This window comes from Clytia hemisphaerica, unplaced genomic scaffold, assembly GCF_902728285.1.
Source record: "Clytia hemisphaerica strain Z4C2 unplaced genomic scaffold, Clytia hemisphaerica genome assembly, whole genome shotgun sequence".
NCBI classification, from domain to species: Eukaryota; Metazoa; Cnidaria; class Hydrozoa; order Leptothecata; family Clytiidae; genus Clytia; species Clytia hemisphaerica.
In genome coordinates, this window is record NW_027104328.1 from 1,194,251 (window position 1) to 1,220,829 (window position 26,579).

At 36.0% G+C, this 26,579-nt stretch overlaps 2 protein-coding genes and 1 long non-coding RNA gene across 3 annotated transcripts; all 3 read right to left on the reverse strand.

Moving 5' to 3' along the window:
* Positions 1-293: 293 nt before the first annotated feature.
* Positions 294-13,603, reverse strand: LOC136817702 (uncharacterized). Its single transcript, XM_067074025.1, has 10 exons — positions 13,389-13,603; positions 12,109-12,513; positions 11,384-11,604; positions 10,828-11,057; positions 10,170-10,405; positions 8,646-8,834; positions 7,980-8,165; positions 7,264-7,488; positions 4,091-5,999; positions 294-539 (listed from the first exon to the last, which is right to left on the reverse strand). Exons 1-10 carry the CDS (start codon positions 13,480-13,482, stop codon positions 386-388), a joined length of 3,849 nt encoding a protein of 1,282 aa, XP_066930126.1. The 5' UTR covers positions 13,483-13,603; the 3' UTR covers positions 294-385.
* On the reverse strand, positions 1,904-3,366 carry LOC136817719 (uncharacterized). Its single transcript, XR_010848143.1, has 2 exons — positions 2,904-3,366; positions 1,904-2,643 (listed from the first exon to the last, which is right to left on the reverse strand). It is a non-coding gene; the product is annotated as an uncharacterized lncRNA (long non-coding RNA).
* Positions 13,604-14,069: 466 nt separating the features above from the next.
* LOC136817703 (large ribosomal subunit protein uL24m-like) lies at positions 14,070-15,014 on the reverse strand. The gene has a single exon (XM_067074026.1). The coding sequence runs from the start codon at positions 14,956-14,958 to the stop codon at positions 14,152-14,154; it is 807 nt and encodes a 268-aa protein (XP_066930127.1). The 5' UTR covers positions 14,959-15,014; the 3' UTR covers positions 14,070-14,151.
* Positions 15,015-26,579: the final 11,565 nt, after the last annotated feature.

Sequence of the window (26,579 nt, forward strand, 5' to 3'; positions counted from 1 at the left end):
AAACTCTACGTAATGTCGGGGAAATTCCCAAAATACAGCCTTAAGAACTTAAAGGTCTTAAAGTAGAGCCTTAGAGACATAAGAACGATTTTCCGAAGGTCTTAAAGTAAGATTCTACGTGCATGTGAAAAAACTTAAAGGTTCCGTTTTACTGAGATGGTCCACCTGTTACTTAATAAAATTTGAGGTAGACGAGGGCGAAGCGGGTTAGAATTGTGTATGTTGTGTATCCAGGCTTTATCGAGTTACTTGCAGACGCCATCAGTAAACATTGAAAAGTCGATAATATGAAAGGAAGAAGGTCGAGTCTTTATGACACAATGGTAAAATGGAATCCTATCATTCGGAAAATTCACTTAAAAATGATCGAACCTGTAGTGTTTTCTTATTGATCAAAGAATAGACTTGTGGAGTTCGATTCCAGCTCCTTCTGGAGGTCAGCAATATCAGCAGGATCCAGGTCATCATTGTTCAACCATCCATTGAGGAGCGAGGCGGATAATGGTGCTTGATCTCCGAGTGGTAGTGTCGATAATAGGCTGAAAAATAAAAACACGTGTAAGGTTACAAACTCGAACCTAGTCCTCAGCTCGTTTTTATATCGTAGATTTATAAAGTCCAAAGGGCTAGATGTCGTGCTTTAAGCCATCACAGGCAAAAAAAATTGAATATCGGAAAAAATACGGTTGCTATTGTTTACGAAAACCCGCAAAGCTTCTGATTGGTCAAAACTTGAACTGTATAGTGTCAAGCGTTGAAATTCTATTGTAATGTCACGTGACCTAGGTAGGATTTCCCACCTAACCTCGGCACACTTTTCAGCCGAAGCACGACATCTAGCCATTCGGGCTTTATAAATCTATGTTTTATATGATTCTGATAGCGCTAAAAGGCTTCTATCAGGTCAATCAGTAAAATTAAAAAAGTGATGCAAGTTGGTATGGGTAGGAGATTGGAAAGGTAAGTGAAAATGCCACATTTGAATTCATGATATGCACCACTGGAGAGTCTTCTGAGAACTTATAAAATTTTCCACCCAATACGTCACTTAAACAATAGAATCAACATAAAAGGGGTTGCGGAACGACCGTTCCGTTTTCGCAAAGCGAAGAAATTTCGACACTAACAAATTATTTTTATAAGTCAAACTTTTATTGATAATGTTTTCCAACTCAACTCTTTCTTTTTTATAAGAATTTTATAAGAACAATACGAGGCTCAAAAATTAAATACGCCGGGTTTTGAGCAATTCAAAAACAATTTCAGGCTCAATGTGCAAACAAGGACAGCCAAACCATTAAAAAAATTTACTAGTTCTTATAAAAAATAGTGCAAGTGACAAAAAAGAACACACATGTTTCTTGTGCAATGGCTGAATGACCAACAACAAAGATATTACATTAGGCTTTAGGCTGGTAGTTTATCTGAACAAATTGAAAGACTTTTATCCCATCTTTTTGTGAGTTTTTGAAACAATTACTTAGCTCTCTATAAAACTTTTACAAAGACAAATTTATCAACAATTCAAAAATTATATTATACATTTCCCATCAAAAATAGTGCGTAGTTTGAAAGAAGTTCTTGAGCTTTTCAGCCATTAGAACCTAGTATACAATCTCTTAAAATGTGCTACCTCTTTATGATATCATTCACTTCAAATGTAGTATCAATTTTCCGAAAAGGAATCAGCAGCCTAGCAATAATTTCCAGTAACTTATCAAGACTAGTGAGATTTTTTGAGTGATGAAATTTTGTCTTTTTGTGAGTCTATTTTTGCGATATTGTGTGTTTGGCAAAAAGATGTTCCCAATGTTTCATTTATAAAATCAATCCAAACGAGTCCAAACTAATTTTTTCAAGAACCTTGCCTTGCAGAATAAAATTCAAAAACTTCTATAATTCATATAAGTATATTAAAGTAATGCCATTACTATTTATTGGGCGGTAATAATAACAAGCGTTATTTACAATCTCACGTCAAAGAGTTTATGAAAATATAAGTTGATTCGCCAGTAAAAAACACTTTTTTGTGAAAGATATCTTGTTTGAAAATATATTCGAGCTAGCATCAAAAGTAACATATAGGTACTTTTATCATTTAAGTTGTCTTTTGGGCTAAAGTCATCAATCATGCTTTTGTTATCACTTTATCGTACAAATATAAATCGGCATTATTCTAATTGATGATGACCAAGCTCCAATGTTAAACAAAAATCTCTCGAAAGTCAGCAAGCGGTAATGGAATCAACAATCAATCAAGTCAAATCAAAATGATTCCATTATATCGAATAAATATTGAAGAAATCTTCAATGACGAAAATAGCAACTAGTAATTATCATTTTGATTCTGCTTTCCAGTACAGTCTTCTCTTTTGTCTCGTAAACATTGCACGGAATAACATGGAACTGGCACAATTTATATTCAGCAGGACCATTTTATTATTCTCCATATCAATCACAATCTGTTCATACAGTCATAATGCTATGTATATTTTGGTTTTTATGCTGCTTCTTTGTTGTGCACGTTCACCCACCAAAACTCTGAAACACTGCTGATGCGTGCTGATTCAGCCAGTCGAGCGATCGGTCGGTAGTTAAAAGTCACCCATATCACATCAATCAAGCTCCTTCACCTGCTGAACCCTGAAGACAGAAGAGATGAAAATAATTATAGTTAGAGTAAAATGAAATAAACACACGACCCATATGAATAAAAATAAGCCTGTGGAAAGAAAACATGGCCATATGATATCCATGAAACACATGACATGGCCGAGAAAAAAACATTTTGTTTTGTGAGATGAAATCCAATTTAATACAAAAAAGTCAACACAAAGAAAAAGTACTAATGTAACATTCCAAAGGTAGTTGAAACTATAAAGGTGAAAAAAATGAAGATTTACCTTTCAATGGGCCATAATCAGTCCAAAAGTTAATGCATGCACCTCAAAATCCGAAGAGATTCGTTGGTTTTCAGGGCCATCTTTGTTGTTTTGAAAATGAAACGCAGAAAAAAAGACTGGGCCCAGACATCTGGAAGAAGCGGGAAAAAAGCAAAGAAGATAAAGCTTTGACACTCTTACTATTAATTGTACAAAAGTTGCAATTTTAATCAAAAGTCTTACTTTATAATACTTTTGATATCAATCATATTCTATTGCAATAAATATTTTTACAAAACAGATACTTTTGATAGTGCTACAGAAAATTGATCCCATCCAACACGAAGCAAAGTCGATATGTCACCGGACGATTTTTTTTGAAAATTTCGTGCATATACAAATTTTTTACGCCACACGCCCAGATCTAGAGAAAGGATGCTACACTCCCTTTCGGGCGCTTCGCGCCCTCAAAACGGTCGTTCCGCAAAAAGTGACGGGTGGAACAAAAACAGAAAATTTGCATAATTTTGTGAAGTCATTGCAGTGGTGCATATCATGAATAGGAACAATTGTCGCGATGGGAAATGTTTGAAGGACATTATTTAACGTATCACCTACCATTTGCTTACACAGCATTTTGAAACTAACGAGAGATAATTTTTCCTCTCTTCCACGCCACGCGAGCACAAATTATTGAGAAATTTAATAGTTTATTATGCTTTGTCAGCATACATAGGGGCTCGTTTTTTTTTCTTTATCATGAAAAAGAATATTTCTTCATAAGTTTTGGAAGGTCAATCATTAATTCTCTCTCTAAAGATAATGCTTACGAGATGTACATAAGTGTTCTTGTTTCATATCAGACATATTCAATATGAGGACAGTGTCTACCCATTGTTATATTGTGCTTATATAAGCAAAAAATATTTTTCTTATTCTCTTTCTGATCAATCTTGCGCCACAACCGTGTCAAACCAGTGTGAAAAAGCTTGTAAATTAAAATTGAAGAGTAAGCAAACGATATCACTCTTTATTTAAAAATAAAACCTTTACAGAGTCGATTTATGTATCTTTTGTTTTACTATGGTGCAACTTACGAGATTTTTATTTGAACGTCTATCAATGGTAGATGGCATATTCTAATAAGTGAAATAAGCTGATATGAAAAGGAGAAGTTCTCAAAATAAGATAAATCGACATTTACTTACAGGTCACTCAACGGCGGGACACCATAGCCACCGGCACCACTTTTCGGCTCTTTCGGCGTGTCCACAAAGATGGTCCTCAGCCACGTCTCCACGTCACCTTGTTTTGTATCGATAGGTGTGATATCGCTGGCCAAAGCTTGATCTGGTTCTACGTCACGTAAAAGGCTACTGAGTGACGGGTTACAGTCTGGCAAATTTAAGTTCGTTGTATCTATCGTTAAATTGTTTGGGAAATCTGATGGTTGAAGTTCTTGTTCTGGAGGGTTGGTTAATTGAGGCATCTGTTGGTTCGGGGATATCGAGTCTTGTTGGTTTAAATTCAAAGTCCGGTTTTGGGTAAGCAGGTTCTGCTGTAAGCTTTGATATTGGAATATAGGATCTTGGTTGGTAGATTGATTTTGTGGTAAGTTTTGGTTGTTTTGAGAGGTAAAATTTTGATTCGAAATTTGGATTTGAGATATCGAATTCACCGTCAAGTTTTGATTTTGAATAATAGAGTTCTGGCTTAATGTTTGCGTTTGGTTCATCGAGCTTAGAACAAGTTCTTGGTTTTGTGCCATTAGACTTTGAGTTAACGCTATCGAGTTTGGGATTTGAGTTACAGAGTTCTGATGGGCTACAATTGAGTTCTGTAAAATCTGTTGTTGAAGTTGTTCAGATGTGATTGAATTTATAACTATGTTCTGGTTCTGGTTCTGTGATAGAGTATTTTGCACGGACTGACTGTTCGGTGATATTGAATTTAGATTTGAGTTTTGATTTTGTGTTAAAATGTTTTGAGGAGGTTGCTGATTCGGAGAAACTGAATTTATGTCTTGAATCTGGTGTGGGATCGTTATATTTTGATTTAACGAATTAGTGTAGCTAGTATTATCATTTTGTGTTAAGGCTGACGTATTGTTTTGTAAATTCCCTAAAGGTCTATTTTGTAGATTGCTACTATCCGAGTCTGTAAATTTAATATCTAAAGTTCCCATATCATTTTTTGTGCTATTTGAATTAAACGTGAGTGAGTTCTCCGACGTATTATAGTTATCTAAGTTTTGTTGTGTTAAAAAATTCAGATTACGTATATTGTTGTTCCCCAGCGATAACAAGTCCCGGTCGATGACCGAATGCGTCATGGTCGTCAAAGAAACATGAGACGTTAGACTAGCAACTTTCTTTTCGTTCTCTTCTCTCTGTTGTTTCTCGCGGCTGTTTTTAACGATCATGTTTTTAAGTATAGACCAATTTTCTGTGTTCACGTTAGCTACAGTCGTGCAAGGAGAAACCATACGTTTATTTTGAAATCCAAATGAACCTAATCCAATGGATTTGTTAGCGTTGCTAGGTAACGGTTCACTGGATTCCATTTCGTCGATCATGTTTACGATCTGTTTTTCCTCTTCATCGAGATGTTTTATGTTTGCCATCACTTCGTTTTCCTCTTGTTGAGATAAAGTCTTAGCGCTTAACAAGTCTGTAGAACTGAAAGATAGCTCGGAAAGATTAGACCCTGCTGAAAACGTCTTCGATGAAGGGTCGCTGGGTAGACTAGAAGGAAACGTTAACGCTGATCTAGGTGAAGCTGACAGTTTGTCGAGAGACTGTTTAACAATTTTAACAGACGGAACAATAGTTTCTTGAAGTTTGGAAGCGATTGTTGTTTTCGACTTTAGAGTCGCCTGAACGGTTTTTGGAGCTGATGCCAGTAGACCTGTAACATTGGTTGCCGTGGTCTTGGGGCGGATGTTGACACCCGTTAATGGGATGGGTTTAGGAGCAATCCAACGGGGACCCGTGGTCGGGATCGGTGCGTTGACCTTCATAGTGTTTGGTAGGATGAATATTTGCTTTGAATTTTCGGAGCCAGGGATTGTGTAATAGGTTGGTAGAGATGCGATAGGAAGAAGGATCGGTTTCGAATCTATGAAATGAAATGAAAATGGAAAAAGAATAAACTCTCATTAGTAGGGGGCCAAATCTCAGGTCCCGTGGAAACTTTTATAGGACTAAACGAAACCTGTTCCATTTCAAAGTTTAGTATATAATTAGAATTTTTTGAGAAGAGTCAAAAAAAAAATTATATACTAAACTTTGAAATGGAACAGGTTTCGTTTAGTCCTATAAAAGTTGCCACGGGACCTGAAACTTGGCCCCCTACTACAACAATCAATTTTTGCTCAATATTATATAAGGAAAAGAATAAAATATCTCAAATGTTTGCATTGACGCATTCTAAAATACCTTTAATTCATAAACTCAAATCCAACCCTTTTGTAAAATACATAACTGGTCAGAATGCATTTATAACGTTTGTAAAAATAACTACATTATCACTTTAATACGAAGACAATGTTAGAAATGTTTAACAAAGGCAGTTATTTTTTTGTAATAAGGCACAAAGCTAGCTTATAAAAAAAAGTAAAACCTAGTCCAGATGATTATCTTTATAACAAAACCATACCATAGTAATAGAGTTTAAAGTCTGAAGGGCTAGAGAGGAATCGTCAACCTTTCCCAACGCTAGAAATAGTGAAGCTTTAAAATTTGCGCAGCTATCATGACGACGATTTAATCTTTGTTTTTGAGATTTTCAAAAAAATCGTACGAAATATTTTACTTTAATCATAGTCTGTATAAAAAACCCCGTTATGGAAGTTGTTCTTTCCGTTGTTTCCATCTTAAACTTAAATAAACCTTATCGGGGAAAACTTCGTCGGGGAAAACTTCGTCGGGGAAAACTTCGTCGGGGAAAATTTTCGTCGGGGAAAAATTCGTCACTTGCTGGTAGTTGGTAAACGCATTAATTAAGGCCGGGGAAAATTTTCGTCGGGGAAAATATTCGTCACTTGTCCAAAATCTCGTCACTTTTCCCCGACGAAGTTTTCCCCGATAAGGTAAGTTTTTTTTGCTGGCTTTTTTGATCGTGTGATTAAATCTTAAACCAAGGCGTACTTGGTAACGTGATCAAAAACTAAGCAAATCGGTTTTTATCTTTGGATAATAACAAAGAAAAAAGCTAACAAAAAGTTAAAACAATAAGTTTCCAGACCGGTGTTTTTTTAAGGACTATGCATTCATCCGGCGTTTGAACGAAAACCAATCGAGTGGTGAGTGACATCTTCTCCATCTAAGAGATTCCACTCCAGCCCTTCGAACTTTAAACTCAAATGATATATATTCCTTACCGCTAGACTGGACAACAACAGCATTAGCCTGTGATGACAAGGTAGAAGTAGAAGGGACAATGGTGATAGTTTTTGTTGGCTTTGACAGGCTAGTGGTCGTGGTCGTGGTCGTTGTTGTTGTTGTTGTTGTTGTTGCGTTCAATTTTGAGTTGTTGCTCGTTTTTTGTTGTGAATTAGAGATTTTGACTTTATTTGTAGGCTCGGGACGTAATGTAACGGTATTACCTGGAGAGAAAAGGTAAAACAATAGACTCTCTCTAATTCGATCTTCAAGGTACTAAAAACCTTCTTCGAATTAGAGAGAGTTAACTATGGTAAAATTACGAAAAAGAAAGTGTGGGTATCACATTGATACCAATTACAGTTGAAATAGGAAGAACATTTTCAACTACAAGCAATGGATGTCTTCAAGGTTTTCCTTAAGAATCATCATGATGCTTTTCGTTACACTTACTTTCTCAAAGTAACAGACACCATTCGCAGTTCAAAATGGTGAGAAAACTGCGAGAAAACCGATAATGAGAAAACTAAACTCAGACGTATTGCAGTAAAAACCAGGACCAAAATAATGACGAAAACGCTCGCTTCTACCAAAAAATCTTTGTTTCCCAGGGTTTTCAAAGGTTTCTTATATAATTTCAAAGTTTTCCCGGCAAATCTTTGGGGAAAACCAGTACAATTGACCAAACCTGTGATTAAATTTTTGAACCCCTTACCTTCCAACTTCGGGACCATATTAGTGAACGTGATGTTATCCTGATTTGACGATTTGTTGATGTGGGTCGAGTTAACTCGATTGATGATTCTTTGACCTTTGACCTTTTCTTCTACAGAATGTAATTGTTGAGGAATGATGGCGATATGGGGTGTCGTACCAGGCTGTGTTTTATGTGGAAGTGAACCTGGTTGGGTAAAAAATGGAAGATAATTTGGTGTTCATTTTTTACTCGCCTCACTTGTTTGATTTATACGGACTTGAGGAAGTTTGGTTGAACCAATGAGCTTTCTATAGAGCCAAGAAACACTTTCTCAATCCCGGCCAGCCAAAATCTTTGATCGGAGTTTTTAGTACCCTAATGGTAGCACTAATCAATCAATAGCGGTGTAAATGCTTCGAGAGCGCTAACTCTACTTTTCCTTGAATACTTGTGATGATGTAGGAAATTAATTTTTAACACTGCAATGGTTTTATTGCAGGTACCACTCATAGATATCATATTCTTTTACACACTGATGACGACCAAAACAAGTCAGCTCGGGGTCAGCTCAAAACTGGACACACGCTTCCTTTTGTATGGGAAGCCGATCCAACCAAGTAGTTACAGATCAGTGGTACCTCTTATACCTGTAATATAATGGACCAAACACTTGAAAAGTGGTACCTTTAGAATTTGTTGTCTTTTGCATTTCACGCCAGCGCTCCATTTGAGCTTTATCTAAGTCAGATAATTCCGGATTGACCTTACTGTCTGTTGATTGGTTGTTTTCGATGATCTTCTTCTTGATGATTGGTCCGTTATTTTGTTTGGCTAGCTTTCGTTTTCGAATGTTCTCTAAGTCAGCACCATTCACTACAGAAAGATAAAACAAATAGAATCATTATTAAAGGTTTCAGTTTTTCATATATCAGGTCGGTGTCTCCTATTGTTATATTGTGCAAAAAATTTCTTTTTCTTCTTTCCGACCAATCAACTCCACATTCGTGTCAAATCAAAGTAAAAAAGCTTGTAAATTAAAATTGATGAGTAAGCAAACAATATCACTTTTATTTAAACTCAAAATCTTTAAAAGTATTAGCCTGGATGAAAGAGGCTTGGCGTGAGCTAAAATTTCCTCATAATTCTTTTAATAGACTTTTCAAATTCTGAAATTTTTTTGTCAATTTTGAAGAAATCGCCACATCTGATCTGATGCCTCAAAGTGTTAGTGGACAATATGTTTAATTAAATAAAATCAAGACAATGAAAAGTTACTAGAAATGACATTCAACTGAACAAGTGATACTTTCATGGACCTACCTGGTTATGTATTTTAAACACATATATAATTGATATCTACGTGAGCATGACCATGATTTTTTTCGAAAATCGGGCTCCGTCACATTCGAGGGTTTATGATTACACATCTTTGTGCAAAAATCAGAAAAAACTAATGAGCCAATCTCGAGAAAAGTTGGTAACGAACGGACGGACAAACGGAGAGAGTTAGTTTACAGGACCTCCACCGGGGTAGGTCCAAAAACTATGTATGATTACTCGTCAAGTTGAAAGGCACTCGGACCAAAAACTGATCGATATCAAAAGCAAACAAATTAGTTAGAAATATGAAATATCTCAGAATATCTAAGCACTCTAAGTTCGAACCTTTACAACTCGAATATCTCCTTAACTCAAAGCATTTTTCTGATCCCTTCAGTGAAGAATGCCTCACAAATATTACTCCATAACTCGAAATTTCCTTAACAAATTTGCTTTTCCCGTGTACTACACTACACAGTGTGTAACTGAAGACGCAATATCTTTAGACAATATTATAATGCAGAAAAACAGGGTTGTCTTTTTCCTGTTTTTTTTTATCTCCACCATTTAAGAGAAGAAATTTTAGCGAATGTGTCAATTCATCAATTTCCGTATAATTTTGCAGAATTAGTTTTGTCGAATTAACAAATTTTTTTAATATCATGGTGGCAAATTAAATTTTGCGAATGACACCTCATTTTGAAGGTATTTTAGGAGGAATAAAGGTGTTTCTAGGAAAAATCTACACAAAATCAAAAGAGAATAAAATTTGTTGGGAATTAATTTTGATAAATTACCAAATGAATCAAATTTAAAACCAAATCCGCTAAAATTTCTTCTCGCCAAAATTTCTTCCCTTATAAAGATATATAATATAAAGTACTGTACCTTTGGGCCCAACAACGACCGTCTTAGTACTTCCTGTATCCTCGACAATTTTGACATCAGTATTGGGTTTACGGAAACTCGTCAACACAGGGGTTAAAATGGGTTTGGGTCGTTTCATGTGGTAGCCGACGATTTCTTTTAGGATGTGTTCTTTAAGGATGTTACGTTCCAATGGGATTGACTCCAAATCGAACTCGAATAAGCGGCACGAGGGCTCGTCATCTAAATTGTGGTATCTATTGAAGAAATGAAGTCGCTAAAGTAACAAGTAATTTCTACTGCTCTTGATTAAGTTACCATTAAATAGACTCAGTAATTCGATCCAACTATAATTTTCTCTAGAAAGGAATAAGCGAAAGTCGATTGTAGCCTAGGCTACGAACGAAGAATAGGGAAATTTAAAAAAAACGTAACAAATAGACCTCTTCATAACTTACGTCACGAACATCACTTGCCTCGTTTTGAAATTATTGCCATGGTGATTAACTCCTAGCCGATTTTATTGAAACTACTTCCTATTTATAAAAGAATCATTTAATGTCTCAAGAGAGCACCAATAATCACCATGATAATTGTTTGAATACGAGGTAAGTGATGTTCATGACGTAATTTTTGAAAAGGTCTATTTGAATATCATAAATAAAATGGGAAAACTTACTTTGCTAGAAATGGATGTTCCAAAGCTTCGACTACAGTCAGCCGTTTCTTAGGGTCCAGTATTAAGAACTTGGTCAGCAAATCTATTGCTTCTTTTGGTTTGTCTGGGTACAATTCAGCTAACGGAACGGCCTCTTTGTGTGGTAAACGTCCGATATAGTTTCGGACACGTTCGGATGTGATTGTAGACATAAATTCAAGTGTGGGGACACCAACAACACTCAAAATCAGCTATGAAATGAGGACAACAATGAAAAGATTATGTAAAAGCTTAACTATAGTGAAAGAATGGAATCATTTTGGAAGCCCTGATGAGAGGTTGGTCCGGAAGCGTAAACTTCTTCCAAATATTATGAAATTTATAGCAACCAAGAATTTTAAAAGAAGTACAGTTAAGTCGCCATAGCTCAAGTATCAAGTGAGAGAATCAAGTAAATAGGGGTTCGAGAATCGACAGTCAAAACAAAAAAAATGCAACAAGGCGTAATATCCCAATTGAAACTTATATTGGAAAGTTAAAATCCTTTACACAAAAAGTAAAACACTATATATTATACCTGTAGCTGGTTGAGATAGTTACTACCAGGGAATAGCGCGGCTCGCCCTAACATCTCTGCAAAGATGCACCCAACTGACCAGACATCAATGGCTTTGGTGAATTGGTGTAAAGACAACATTAACTCCGGTGCTCGATACCAACGCGTGGCGACGTATTCGGTCATCACACGTTTCTGTTCGGTGGGCGAAGCGGAAAGACTGCGTGCCATACCAAAATCACCTTGAAGAAATTTATGAGAAATAACCATTATCATGGTACGGATTCTCAGAATTTAAAACCTGTTCTAGCGGACCGTAGTGTGATTTTTTAAATCTATAATTAGGTGATAAAAACAAACAATATAAAGTCTCCTATCCTCCCGTAAAAGACCACTGGATCACACCTCCAATAGGAAAGAACCTAACCGTAGTGTAACGGTAGAGCTTACGGCTACAGCATACGGCTACGACGCGGAAGGTGGTCGGTGGGTTCAATACCTGGCCGGGTCGTACCCAGTACCCAAAGACACATACTTAGTAAAAAATGATACTTGATACATCTCTGGGTTGATGCTAAGCGATAAAAAGAGGGCTCCAAGGTTAGTTTCACAGGGAAAGAGTGGCGAAAGAAGAGCCTTGGGAAAATACCTTTCCAGAGCTCTATCAAATAAACTAAAATGAGTCTTGAAAACCTTTCAAAATCAATCCATTCAATGAGAAATCAATCAAAAAGAACTTTCCATACCGATTTTCAGTTCACAATTAGCTTTCACCAACAAATTGCTTGGCTTCAAATCACGATGAATAATATTGGCCGAGTGAATATACTTCAATCCACATAGAAGCTGGTACAAGAAGAACCTCAGGTGATCTACAGACAAGTCCTGTTTCGAATGAATGATATGGTGTAAATCGCTACCCATAAGGTCCAGTACCAAATACACATCTTTAAAATCGTTAGTTGCCGGCTTCAAAATCTCTTTGATCGATATGATATTATCGTGTTTGAAATGTTTAAGGATTTTGATTTCACGCAATGTTCGTTTGGTGATGGCAGGCACATCAAAAACATCACAGATTTTCTTGATAGCAACTGTTACGTTAGTTGATTTATCAACTGCTGAGCATACGACGCCGTAAGCACCTTCTCCTATAAAATAAAACAAATTTCCAACAATAAACTAAAACTGATTTTTAGGGTACATTTCATTTCCAGTACTGTAACCCAAAACAGTTAATCCAAATAAATATACCTTAATACACTTTTATATAACTACTCAAGTTAAAAACGCGAATTCGGTTACCCTCGCTTTTGTTACAACTGTTTAGCAAAATTTGATTTTCGAACACCCTGCCTTTCGCGTTAATAAATTGTCGCATTCATTTTTCCCGCGTTATAAACTTGATTAGTTATGTAAGTGTAATAAGGTCTACAATCATAGTCAAAATATTTGAGACAAAGAGGATTTCCCTGCGAAATTTTAAACACCACAAATGATTTTTAAGCTTGTTAAACTACTAAAGTTGGAAAGTAGAGTTTTAACATGAGACTATAAAAACTTAGGATATATAGGATCTCAGGATTTAAAAGCTTAAATTTGCTCCGATAAGGCTTGGAATATAGTCTTGAAGACACCGAACCCCAAAATAATTTAATAAGGTTGGACTTAAAAAATGTTGGTTTGCCGTCAGCCGATCGACTCTTCTTTAAAATTATCGACCTAAAAACTTTTATTGCTATTTCGACGAAGAGAATTTTTTTCTTCAAAAATTACAAAATATAGACAAAAATTACATGAATGACCAAAATAAAAAAATATTTTCCGACCGACCCACCTCCAAAATCTGGGTTTGGGTGACGGCAAACCAAGAATATTTTAATTCCAGCCTAATTTATAATTTATCGAGTAGACGAAGAAATGAAACTCATTGGTAACCCAGCCCTTAGACCTTGGACCTGTTAAAGTAGGGTTAAAGAGCGCATCACATGTTGTAGATTGGATAATGAAATAAAATAGAACGTACCAATTGTCTCTATGATGGAGTATTTGGAGTCAATCTGAAATTTGACTGTCTTTTGATGACGTAACAACCCACCATGTTTTTTACTGACTTCCATCTGAACAACCTCAATATATTAGATTCATTTTCAGTGCCTTGTAGTGTAGTTGAATCTTTTAGGTATATTTTCTTGTTGTTCTTTTATGTTTCAAATTCATAAAACGTTCCTTTTTTTTACTGAAAAATTCAAAAAATTAAAATGTAAAATATTGAGTAATTTCAGACTGTCACAAAAGAATAGAAAAGGATCTCAAGAATTATATAATTTAGCACTAATTGCATTTATTCAGAAAATTTGACGACAGAATGCACAGTAAGTAGATACACAATCTCAACTATTGGATAACAAACAAAAAGGCAACCCAAGAAATCACAAACATTGTTATATCATTTTTCATTCAATATATAAAAATATCTAATATCATGGTCAAAATATTTGAGAAAATGGGGAAATCCCTGCAAACCACAAACGATTTTAAAAGTGTTCTAACTTACTTATGGAACATAGAATTATTAAAATTAGACTTTCGTCCATAAGGCTGTGAATAAGAATGAAAGGATGGAAGCAACTAAACCCTTTCAACATAAAAAAAATCAGTAAAATCATATGGAAAATTGCAGCCCTCGCGGCAAAATGCTAACAAATACCCAAAAATCTCAATGTATTTCTACCATGATTATAATTATAATGAAATAAAAAAACTATAAGTACATTGGGTTCTACACACTACCAAAATTTCAATTTTTGAGCAATTTTACCGAAAGTTCCAAAATCACTGTTTTCACTTGCTTGATCCTGTGATGATTCCAAAGGGCGTTCACCAAATGCTTCACTTTCAATTTCCATGAAAATCAAGTCTCTACGTTCTAAACCCCTCTTGGGCACAGACATTGGGATGTTCATTTCCTTCATAATTTCCTCATGAAACAACAACAAAGATGGAACATATGTGTATTGTTGTACAGCATCAGACTTAGTGTCTAAATCGCCTTCCTTAACAGCGCTTCTGGATTTCCAGTCTGTTCTTTCACCAGGTGGTTTAGGAATAACACGACCACTCTCTTTGCAAACCCTTACTTTTAAGCCTTCCTCATTGAACTTGTAAATTGTATCAGCAGGTTTCCCAGTTGCAGGATCTACAAGCTTCACTTCAGTATAGTGTAGTGGTTCCTCATTCAGCATAAACCCAGGCTCTCCATCTCCCATATCAGGCATAAAGTTATCTGAACAGTTCAATCCAATCACTTTTAATTGGTTCTTTTTCCTAGCAACAGCTCTCACTTTTCCTTGCTTCCCTTTATCAGGACCAACTAAAATTTCAACCAAATCACCACGCACAATGTGCCAATCTTTGATGGGTTTTATAGGAGGAATTTGACATGGTGGTTTGATTTTGGTGACACGTAACACTTCACCTTTGTGCTCTTTGGTTTCCCATTCTGCCATACGAAAAGGTAATGGACGTTTTGGAAAACGTGACCAGGAGTTGTTTGGTTTGACAAACATGCGCTCTAGCCTTGGTATTCGAGGCATAATTCAAATATTTTTTTATCTATTTTTTAGAAGGAAAATGTTATGAAGAGTAGGTAAATTATAATCATCTATTTAAAAACACCCAATATTGAATAAATTAAATTCAACAAAATTTGGCATTCCTTTAAATAAATTAAATTCAACAAAATTTGACATTCCTTTCATTTTCAATTACTGCTATTGAGGGGAAAAGATATCAGAAAAATAATAATAACAAACTAGAAAAATGGCAACAAATACAAAATACAAACCAAAAAATCTGAAAAAATACCTATCCAATGGCAAGAAATGCTCACTGTCCCTAAAAATAATAAAAGGGAATTTCTCAAAATACAAAATTCTGATTTTTAGAGTCAAAAATAATTATTCCAGGAAAATTATTTCAGCTACTATTTAGAGAACCTCTCCCCTGTCTTTAAACAAAAAAATAGAAAAAACTAATGAAAAATACCCCACTCTTTGCAATTTAGGCCCAAATTTGCCCAAAAGTCATCATTTTTTAAATCCAGCTCCATCAGTTATTAGGCAGTCAGGACCACAGAAATCTTATATAAAACACAAGATGGAGCTTTTCCTAACCTATTTGAAGCAAAATAATTCGCCATTTAAGAGCCAATTTTTTTTAAGAGCAGGGCATTGAGACGCAACGCATAGCTCCTCTCAAACTCAAAAAATCATAACAGTCCAAAAAACAATAAAATTTCAGAGAAAACCCCAAATATCTCCTGTTTTAGCCACGCTTTCTGTTTGATTTTTTCTATTATTCAAAGAAGACACCCTCCTCCACATCTACATTAAAAATATTTCGATTATCTGCTCTCAAAACACTAGAATTTGAAGGAGAGTCCAGACCTCATATCTTCTGGAAAACCCAGAAAAACCGGGAAAAACCCCGATTTTCTCGGTTCACTGGATTTATAAGTTCACACATGGTCGTGCCATATGTTTCCCCCTTATTTAAAGGGACGCTTTTAATCAATAGAACATAATAGAAATAGATTACGTAAGCTTTCAAGTTCGTACTCCAATAATGTTTACAGCTCGCTGGTACTATATATATAATTGCAGTTTAGTCCCGCCAAATACTTGACGAGACTGTATTTCAGTCCCGATGATTATTTTAATGGCGCGGGACTGAATTTCAGCCCCGACAAATACTTAAAAGCCTTATATATAATTAGTGCGTATTATTTAATTAGCCCCGTTCTTCCCTGTTTTCAAAGTTCAAGCCGCCAATCCTTCTTTTAAAGGGACTAAACTATTAAAAGGAAAATTATTGTTCAGTTATTATATACTATATATATACTTGCAGTTCAGTCCCGCCAAATAATATATACTGTATATACTTGCAGTTCAGTCCCTCCAATTACTATATATATACTTGCAGTTTAGTCCCGCCAATTACTATTATATCTTTATGTTTCATCTTTATTTTATTTAGTATTTTCAACACTTTCTCTCCTTGATTGAGGTCAGATCTCTGATCTTCACCATATCGTCGTATCAATTCAAGACAGACTTAAGTCCATTTTTTCGAAAATTGACTTAAGACCATAACCCCCTATTTCAGCATGCACGCTTTCCAAAAACGGCCATAAGTCCACAGAATTCTAATGGGAAAGAGGTGTATTTTGCAATTCAAAAACAATAAGAAGTTAGAATGTTCCATAATATATCAACCATAAACAGCCTTAAGTCCTAAAATTTAGTGCAAATCTCAAAATGGAAAAAATGGACTTAAGGCTGTCTTGAATTGACACGGCGATATATACAGTTCAGTCCCGTCATTTTTGTTCTTTTTTAACGAAAATTTTCCCCGTGTCGGGACTCAACTACAATTATGCCAAAATTCCTAACACCTAATTTTAAACTTTCCTTCTCTTTGGATATATAATTTGAACATTGCACTTATTTAACTGCATTTAACTTAAGAACAAACCGGTTAATAGCAAAATTGTTTGGGATTTGGTAAACTTTACCTTCAAGGACAAGAACCAAACAATAATGGGCGGTCTGGCCAAAAGAAATTCTACACCAAAGCAAAGCCCGTTACCATACAAAAAAGCTTTTGGGAAAATTTTGCTTGTTGGGGAGGCGGCGCCGTTTGGCGTTTATTTGGAACCTCAAGAGTAAAGGCATATCACTCAGAAATATAGTATAGAAATAAATTTTGCTTTAAATTACCCATCTTTAGCTAAAACAGAAAAAGAAAAAGAAAAAGAAGGAAAATAAAGCCATTTAAAACCAAAATTTCTGTTTCTCACTGGTATCCTCTTTTGTAGTTTGGAGAACCTTTTAGCTTCGGATGAAGGATAAAAAGTAGCAAGTCAGACAGGCAATTGAAAATCAAATCTATCTTGTCAAATGCTTCGACATGCATTTTTAGATTATCCTATCCGCCAAATTATTCGAGATTTTTATTACCGTAACTAAGAAGATTCCACTAAGTTTTCCTGATTTTTGCCGCTATTTTGTACCTGGGCGAGATGAGCTGTTCAAGCAGAAGCAACAAAATAGGTATAAAAATAGGTAGGTTGCTACCCGGGAAGTTGAATTTTCTCAGGTGAGTTAAGGCAAGTTCCAAACATATTTTGCGTGACGCGCACCGCTTCCCATTGTTCCTTAACTTTTGTATATAGCTCAAAAAAAGCGTATTGATGAAAGGATTTTGGAAAGTGCTGGGCCGAAAATTTAAATTAAGCCAATCTCAAGATATCGGCCGAAAAATGATTTTGACGTAATGAAATACAATCAATCAACACCAAATTTTGATTGGAGACGTAGATTAACGATTCTAAAATATTTGTTGAGAAATTTTCAAAATGTTTAGATGACGTCATTTACCGTCGGTAAAACTAAGATACGTCAAATAATGATGACGTCATCAAAAAATTTCAAAATTTTTCCATGCATTATTTCAAAATCAATAATCAACGTCTCCAGTCAAAATTTGGTGTTTGGCCGATATCTTGAGATTGGCTTAATTTAAATTTTCGGCCCAGCACTTTCCAAAATCCTTTCATCAATACGCTTTTTTTGAGCTATATACAAAAGTTAAGGAACAATGGGAAGCGGTGCGCGTCACGCCGCGCGTCACGCAAAATATGTTTGAGACTTGCCTTAACTCACCTGAGTTGTGCAAAGCAAAAAAGCACAGTAAATTTTAGAAATTTTGGGTTACAAAACTTCTGACCTTGTCACAGATTTTTCAGTGCAAGGCTCAGAAGCCCGGCGGAGAGAGTTTTTAGAAATATGTGTTCTTATCTTTTGTATCTTCAAGGAGAGCACATGTTATGACTCGATGATGGGAGAAGAATCTCTCGAAACGTAGCCAAACGTAAATCTCGTGATCCAAGCCACACGATAAACTTCCAATATCGCAATATGAATATCACTGGAATATCACGCAAACTATTATTTAGAAATAATCACAAGTTATGAGTTCTAGAATCTAGGAAAAAATTCTGTGCCAAGATATACCAGATATAGTTAGTTGTAAGATATTTGTTGTTTTTTTGTTCGATGTGTTCTGAAATTTTCTAGTATTGCTAGGCAGCAATATGTCATCAATTTTCTCTTGATTATACACCCTTTTGTGCCGTTAAAAAAAGATGTGTTCTGAAGCTTTATAGAGTTAACTAGACAACAAGAACACGTTTAATGATCTTGATTTGATTATACCCCTGCCTCGTCAGAAAACAACCATCGCCCTCTGATCGAAGCCATAGTTTTCCTCTATTTTAGAGTCATGAATTCATACAAATTCAACGACTCCTACGTTTGACGGACTGGAAATAAAACCAAACTGTCAGTTAGTTTACATTTTAGCTATACAGATCTCATCTAATATCTTCACAGAAAGCGTTCAAATCTTAGTCTAAAGGCAAGTTTCAGAGTAATCAGCCTGACGTGATAGCGGTCAGTAAACATTCCGAAATTTTATACAAAATAATGGCGGGCACAGCAGCGACTGACAACAGAGTACAAAGTTACAAAACTTGGCTTGATTTAGTGGTAGAGGTGGTAAACATTTAATTGAGTTATTATTTCAAATTTCACAACAAGTGGTTACCGTGATGTTAAGTCGGGTAACTTGCCATTAGTGGAGGTAGCCTGTGGGAATAGGACCCTGCCGACGCACCGGACTTTATAACGAACACCGGTAGGGTGTAAACTGGATTTTGAATTTTAGAGTTTCAAAATTGTCACAATTTTTTATCAAATTTTATTATATTGTAAGACTTTTTGCGCAATTTTGAGGTCCATAAGTCAAAAATCCACTGTTTGCCCCAGGGGTATCTGATTCGCGGTAGTAGCAAAAAACGGCAAAAATGGCATTTTTTGTCCATTTTAAGACTATTAAAGGCCAGGAAATGGTCAAAATGGTTGCTAACTGGTGTCTTGTACTAATATTCAATACAAAAAGACAAAACTAGCCGTATTGTATAAGGGTTGCGAAGCGATCCAGACTCCACCTCAATTCGCAAGTTGCTAGCAAAATAAGAGACATTCTAAAAATCCCTCTAATAAAGCCGCTATAGAGACATGGTTGTAAGAGCCTTAATGCCCCAAACACCCCACATAATCCACGGCGGCACAACACCCGCCGCCGCCCGCCGCGCATCGCTCTTTTTTTTTCCTTCTAGTTATTCTAGTGTAAATGGTGCCTTAATAAAATCGAACGATATTAGTCGAACGATCGAACATTTTTATTCGAATCACGAATCGTCTGTCGAGAAATCATCAAAACATAAAAATAAAACAAAAAAAACAAAAATGTACAAAGATGGCTTGTTGGTTCTTGGGCAGTTTTAATTTATTTCTTGAAAAATCCGACAAATTTGATTACCTCCGTACTTCTTTATCATAGATTATCCACTTGGTTTTGCAAGGTAAGTTTCGTTCACTAAAAGAACACTCCTCCCGCCCGCACGCCCGCGCGACTTGCAAAAACCTCTCATTAATTGACCTTATTTGATACTTGATACTTGCTGTTAAAAGTCAAGGGATGATGAAGATCTTTTCTGTCAACGTTCAAACTAATTTTTTTCCATTTAACAGCAAAGTAAACATTTAAAACCGAAGAACCACTGCTTAGATTGCTTAGATGCGTGCCGCCCGCGCGGCAATTTGATCAACTTCAGATTCTAAGTCCGTGTTTCGGCTTCCGGTAATTTTGTTGCTGTTCACTGCTAGGGTACACCATTTTAAAACGGCATTTTTCGCAGTCCTAGCTACCAAACCGAGAAAGTTTTCGTGGCTTCAAGACAAACCATTCAAGGTCATTTTGATAAAATCATCGGTTTGAAGATGTGATTTATATAGCAAATTTTATAGCAAATTTTCGCTTGGGATAGAAGTTAAAGGTACGTGCACAATATAGCAAAACTGCTTCGCTCATAAATTCGCTTCGCAATAACCCCAGCGAGATCGCTCAATGTTTCAATTTCAGGCTAAAAAGGTTGATTTTCTTGGATTCTGGGTAGCAAAATGCACGAAAGCAGCATTTTTGAGGACCCACAACTTTTAAACTTTTTAAGGTACACACTTGAAATTTTCAGTAATAAAACACTTCAGAGAAAGCTCTAGGAAAAATCAAACTTGAGTTTTCAAATATTTCCTATAAATCCATAATGGCGCCCTATAAATTGAGTTTTCATGCTAAATGCCAATATTTCAAGCTAAAACTTGGTTTTCTCTGGCTAAAATCTCAAAAATGGTTTCAAATGGTGTCCTGAAATCTTTGGGTGTTGAAAGTATTCAGGAAAAACTCTGGGAGAATCAAAATGATTTGGGTTAGAAATTTGCCAAAGTCCGCCATATGGAATTGCATTTCCACTTAAAAACGTGATATTTTTAGAGTTAGAGTCTAATTTTCTCAGACTAAAATCTCAAAAATGGTTTCAAATGGTGTCCTGAAATCTTTTGGTGTTGAAAGTATTCTGAAAATACTCTGGGAGAATCAAAATGGTTTGGGTCAGAAATTTGCCCAAGTCTGCCATTATGGTATTGCATTTCCCACTAAAACGCAATATTTAGAGTTAAAGTCTGATTTTCTCAGGCTAAAATCTCAAAAATGGTTTCAAATAGGGTCCTGAAATCTTTTGGTGTTGAAAGTATTCTGGATATACTCTGGGAGAACCAAAATGGTTTGGGTTTGAAATTTGCCTAAGTCTGCCAATATGGTATTGCATTTCCTACTAAAACGTGATATTTAAGAGTTAAAGTCTAATTTTCTCAGGCTAAAATCTCAAAAATGGTTTCAAATAGGGTCCTGAAATCTTTTGGTGTTGAAAATATTCTGGGAACACTCAAGGAAAATCATAGTGGTTCACAATGGTCATATATATGCCAAAGTCTGCCATTATGAATTTCATTTCTTTAGGAAGAACACTCAAGCTTACTCAAAACATTGTGTTTTAGAATGAAATACAATTCCATAATGGCAGACTTTGGCAAATTTCTGACCAAAACCATTTTGGTTTTCCCATAGTATTTCCAGAATACTTTCAACACCAAAAGATTTCAGGACCCTATTTGAAACCACTTTTGAGATTTCAGCCTGAGAAAATTAGAGTTTAGCTCTAAATATTGCGTTTTAGTGGGAAATGCAATTCCATAATGGCGAACTTTGGCAAATTTCTAACCCGAACCATTTTGGTTCTCCCAGAGAATATCCAGAATACTATAAACACCAAGAGATTTCAGGACCCTATCTGAAACCATTTTTGAGATTCTAGCCTGAGAAAATTAGACTTTAACTCTAAAAATCGCATTTTAGTGGGAAATGCAATACAATAATGGCAGACTTAGGCAAATTTCTGACCCAAACCATTTTGATTCTCCCAGAGTATTTTCAGAATACTCATGGCCCCCGGCGTGCGCATCGAATTGAGGGGGCCAAAAGAATATGTCGCCCACCATGGTTGGGCGACGAAGAAAGTTTTCGACTTTTTGCCCTTATTTCACCCCTCTAAACGGTATATATAAGATTTTTCAAAGTAAAAAAAAAAATACTTTGCAAAATATTGGGGGGGCCATGGCCCCCTGGCCAAGCCCCCCCCCCCCGGTGACGGGGGCCATGATACATTCCAAGATTCAAAGATTTCAGAACACCATTTGAAATCATTTTTTAGATTTTAGCCCAAGAAAACCAAGTTTTAGCTTGAAATATTGGCATTTAGCATGAAAACTCAATTTCTAGGGCGCCATTATGGATTTATAGGAAATATTTGAAAACTCAAGTTTGATTTTTCCTGGAGCTTTCTCTGAAGTGTTTCATTGCTGAAAATTTCAAGTGTGTACCTTAAAAAGTTTAAAAGTTGTGGGTCCTCAAAAATGCTGCTTTCATGCATTTTGCTACCCAGAATCCGAGAAAATCGGCCTTTTTAGCCTAAAATTGAAACATTGAGCAATCTCGCTGGGGTTATTTTGTCTTTTTGTGTTGAATATTAGTACAAGACACCATTTAGAAACCATTTTGACCATTTCCTGGCCTTTTATAGTCTTAAAATGGACAAAAAATGCCATTGTTGCCGTTTTTTGCTACTACCGCGAATCAGATACCCCTGGGGCAAACAGTGGATTTTTGACGTATGGACCTAAAAATTGCGCAAGAAGTCTTACAATATGATAAATTTTGATAAAAAATTGTGACAATTTTGAAAATCCAAAAAAAGTATTTTTTCATGGTTCCAGTTTACACCCTAACACCGGACACGCGAAAGTCGGAAGGTGATAGAAATTGACCGTCAATCGAACATCACTCTTCTGTTTTTCTACTTCCTATCTCTCTATCTCCTTTTCTATTTTCTGACTTTCTGAGACTTGTTTTCTGATTTCTACTAACTTTTCTATGAATTTGATATTTCAAACTTTCTCCAAATATGTCCAAATAATCGACCCGACCGGGATTCGAACCCACCAACAAATGAAAGAGTCTCTGATCAGAAACCCAGCGCCCTATTCGTTGAGCCACACTCGCACAGCAGAACACACAATTTGTAAATACTTATAGAATGACTAAAAAGACGGGGGTAATGTTATTATAATATGGGTAAAATTGCCCCTTTTTTTAACCTGACTGAAATTCGAGCCGTTACTAGCAAACCCTGCGAAGCCCTGGGCGCCGAGTATGCACCCGGCACAGTGACAAGCCGTTACTAGCAACCCTGACCCTACCTAACTGTTAGTTAATCAATTCGAAACAACAAAACCCCCGGAAACACAAAATCGTAGATAGGAAAAAAAAACATGTTCGACTGACGGTCAATTTTTATCATCTTCCGCGAAAGTCCGGTGTAAAATGAGAATTTTTTTACCACCAGACAATCTCTACACCAGACTTAAGGAAGTCAGATGTCGAAGAAGGATATTTTTTTCACCGGACGACAATCAAAACACAAGACCAGTCGTCTGGTGGGTCCGGTGTTTCTTAATTTTTTGATTCATAAATGTCCGGCGTCCAAAATTCCCTGTATGCAACACCGGACTGACGCTAGACTTATTGCGTTCGGTGTAGCGAAAGGATACTTTTTGCCATCGGACAGTCCGGTGCGTCGGCAGGGTCCTGTGGGAATCCAAACGTTAAACTTTTTCCACAGTTTAGTTTATGGTTTATGATGTTTTTGCTGCTTGTTTTGTTTGGGCCATTCCAGGATTTGTCTGTAACAGGGGGCGGACGACACATTTCCAAGGGCAAAATTTTACACCAAAATTTGAAATTTCAGAGGCGAGAGAAGAAAATGTATGAATTTCCAACGCAATTGAATTAAAAAAGGCAGAAAAGAGTGAAATTTCCGATACATTTTGCAAAAGTACATGGATTCTTATCAGAATTTCCGATAAAAATCCCTCTAATAAAGCCGATATAGAGAAAGGGTCGTAAGCATTGAGTTTTAAAGCCCAAAGGGCTAGAGTTCAATCTCTAACCTTTCTCAGGCAAGAAAAAGTGAAGCCTTATAAAATGCGCCGCATTTTTGATGACAGATTGAATCTAGCAATTCTTTTGTTTACGATTGATATTTTTTTCGAAATTTAGCGGTAAATTTTAGTTTCAATCTGTCATTTGTGTAAAAACCAGGCGAGCCGCTCAAGGCCGCAACTTTGGTAGGATTTGTTGCCTTCAAATCCTACCTTCAAGGAGATTGACTTCTAGCCCTTCGGGCTTATACTTCATTGGTCGTAAGAGCCTTAATGCCCCAAACACATCACATATAATTCACGGCGACACAACACCGCCGCCGCCGTTATTCTAGTGTAAATGGTGCCTTAATAAAATCGAACGATATTCTTCGAACGATCGAACATTTTTATTTGAATCACGAATCGTCTGTCGAAATCATCAAAACATAAAAATAAAACAAAAACAAAAATGTACAAAGATGGCTCGTTGGTTCTTGGACAGTTTTGATTTATTTCTTGACAAATTCGACAAATTTGATTACCTCCGTACTTCTTTATCATAGAATATCCACTTGGTTTTGCAAGGTAAGTTTCGTTCACTAAAAGAGCACTCCTCCGGCCCGCGCGACTTGCAAAAACCTCTCATTGATTGACCTTATTTGATACTTGATACTTGCTGTTAAAAGTCGAGGGATGATGAAGATCCTTTCTGTCACCGTTCAAACTAGTTTTTTTCCATTTAACAGCAAAATAAATATTCAAAACCGAAGAACCACTGCTTAGATTGCTTAGATGCGTGCCGCCCGCGCGGCGCGGCAATTTGATCAAATTCAGATGATCAAATTCAAGTCCGTGTTTCGCCTTAAACTACAGTTGGAAAGTAGAGTTTTAACTCTGAGTTTTAACATGAGACTTAAGACTTAGGAGCTTAGGATCTCAGGATTTAAAAGCTCAAATTTGCTCGAATGACATAGTGTCCTCCTGGGTTGGTTCCCCCCACTAAAAATCAAAATTTTTCTCCATTCCCCCCTCTTTTATTTCCCCCACCATATTTCAAAATTTTTCGGTTCCCCCCTCTTTTTTGAATTCCCCCAGCTATTTGAAGATTTTGCGGTTCCCCATATGGTTAACATAAAAATGCCTTAAATCAAGTTTGAAATTTTGGAAAGCTTGAAAAAATAGCCTTGAAAGTGCTGGAAAAATGAAATTGTATTGAAAAGTTGGTTTATCCCAAAAGATTTGCTGATTTTATTGCTTAAACAGGTTTTGCAACAAGATCACCTTGAGATCAGTGAAGTTCCCCCAGTCAAAATCTCCTAAATTTATGGTTTTCCCCCCTCTTTATTTTCCCCCAGCAAATTTCAAATTTTTCATTTTCCCCCATACTTTAAAAAAAGGGCCAAAATCAGAATCCCCCCCTTTATAAAGGGGGGGGAGGACACTATGAATGAGGCTTGGAATATAGCCTAGAAGCCACCAAACCCCCCTAAAATCGAAATATTCAATGGAAGAAAGTGGAAGTGCTAAAATAGCAATTCTCGCCCGAACTTTAAATTCTGAAAAACGTTAAAATACACTAAAATCTCAATATATTTCAAGGGAGATTGTAGCTACCAAACCGAGAAAGTTTTCATGGCTTAAAGCCAAACCATTGAAGGTCATTTTGATAAAATCATCAGTTTGAAGATGTGATTTATATAGCAAATTTTACAGCAAATTTTCGCTTGGGATAGAAGTTAAAGGTATGTGCACACAATATAGCAAAACTGCTTTGCTCATAAATTCGCTTTGCAAAAATTAAAAAATGCACGTCGTCCGACGGGGGTAACAAAAATTTTCTGGAATGGCCCTTTTAGGTAGCCATTCCAGGATCAAATTGAAACTATTCTGGTGGCAATCAAACCTAGTTCATCTTGTAGAGCTTCAAAAAAGAAAAAAAATGAGGGGTCATACACCTCCTAATGATAAGCGGTTCCGGACATTATAGAGATTTTGGTTCCGCTAAAATAGCACCTTTTTAGACATTTGAGGTTGACAATTTTAGCCCAGAAATGGCATATAAAATGGCACCGAAATATGCTGCTAAAATTGAAAATTCAAGCTTTTGTATTGAGTCAAGATATTCCAAATATCTTCATTTTGACTGCAGACTTTGATCAAATTCTTTTTGTAATGGCTTGCTAACACTTTTCAAGGAAGAAATGAAAAGACATTTTTTTGAAAAAGAAGACATTGCATTGCAAAAAAACAATAAAAACGTTATAAAGCGGAAGTTAAAATTGCTGAACCTACCTATCTTTGTAATCAAAGCGCTGCGAAGGAAAAATTCCCCATGGCATATAATATAAATAACTGTTTTAGGCTAAAAAAGGGTCAAATTTTTCAGTGGTATCACTCTCTATAATTCTAGTCCTCATTTTCAGGCTGAAAATGCTTGTCAAAGTATGAAAAGTAAAAAATAATAACTTTAATGAAAGAATTAATTTCAGATAGTAGCACCATTGGATTTCTAAGGTATTTTCTGATAAATATGGAAAGTTTCACTGTCTGAACATTTTTTCCTCTGCAGCGCTTTGAAATCAAAGATGAGTTGTGAAATTTTTTGTGTCCGGCAGATCTAATTTTTTTTAAAAATGGCCTTCATAGTTGAAACAAATTTTTAGACAAAAGTGTAGAATATTACACCTGCATTATTATATGTTATGGTTGGAAAGCTT

Coding starts and splice junctions, on each gene's coding strand:
- LOC136817702 (XM_067074025.1), bottom strand. CDS start 13,482: ATGGAAGTCAGTAAAAAACATGGTGGGTTGTTACGTCATCAAAAGACA. Junction 11,058..11,383: donor ACTATCTCAACCAGCTACAG/GTATAATATATA, acceptor CTCATTTCATAG/CTGATTTTGAGTGTTGTTGG. Junction 8,835..10,169: donor GGTCGTTGTTGGGCCCAAAG/GTACAGTACTTT, acceptor ATCTTTCTGTAG/TGAATGGTGCTGACTTAGAG.
- LOC136817703 (XM_067074026.1), bottom strand. CDS start 14,958: ATGCCTCGAATACCAAGGCTAGAGCGCATGTTTGTCAAACCAAACAAC.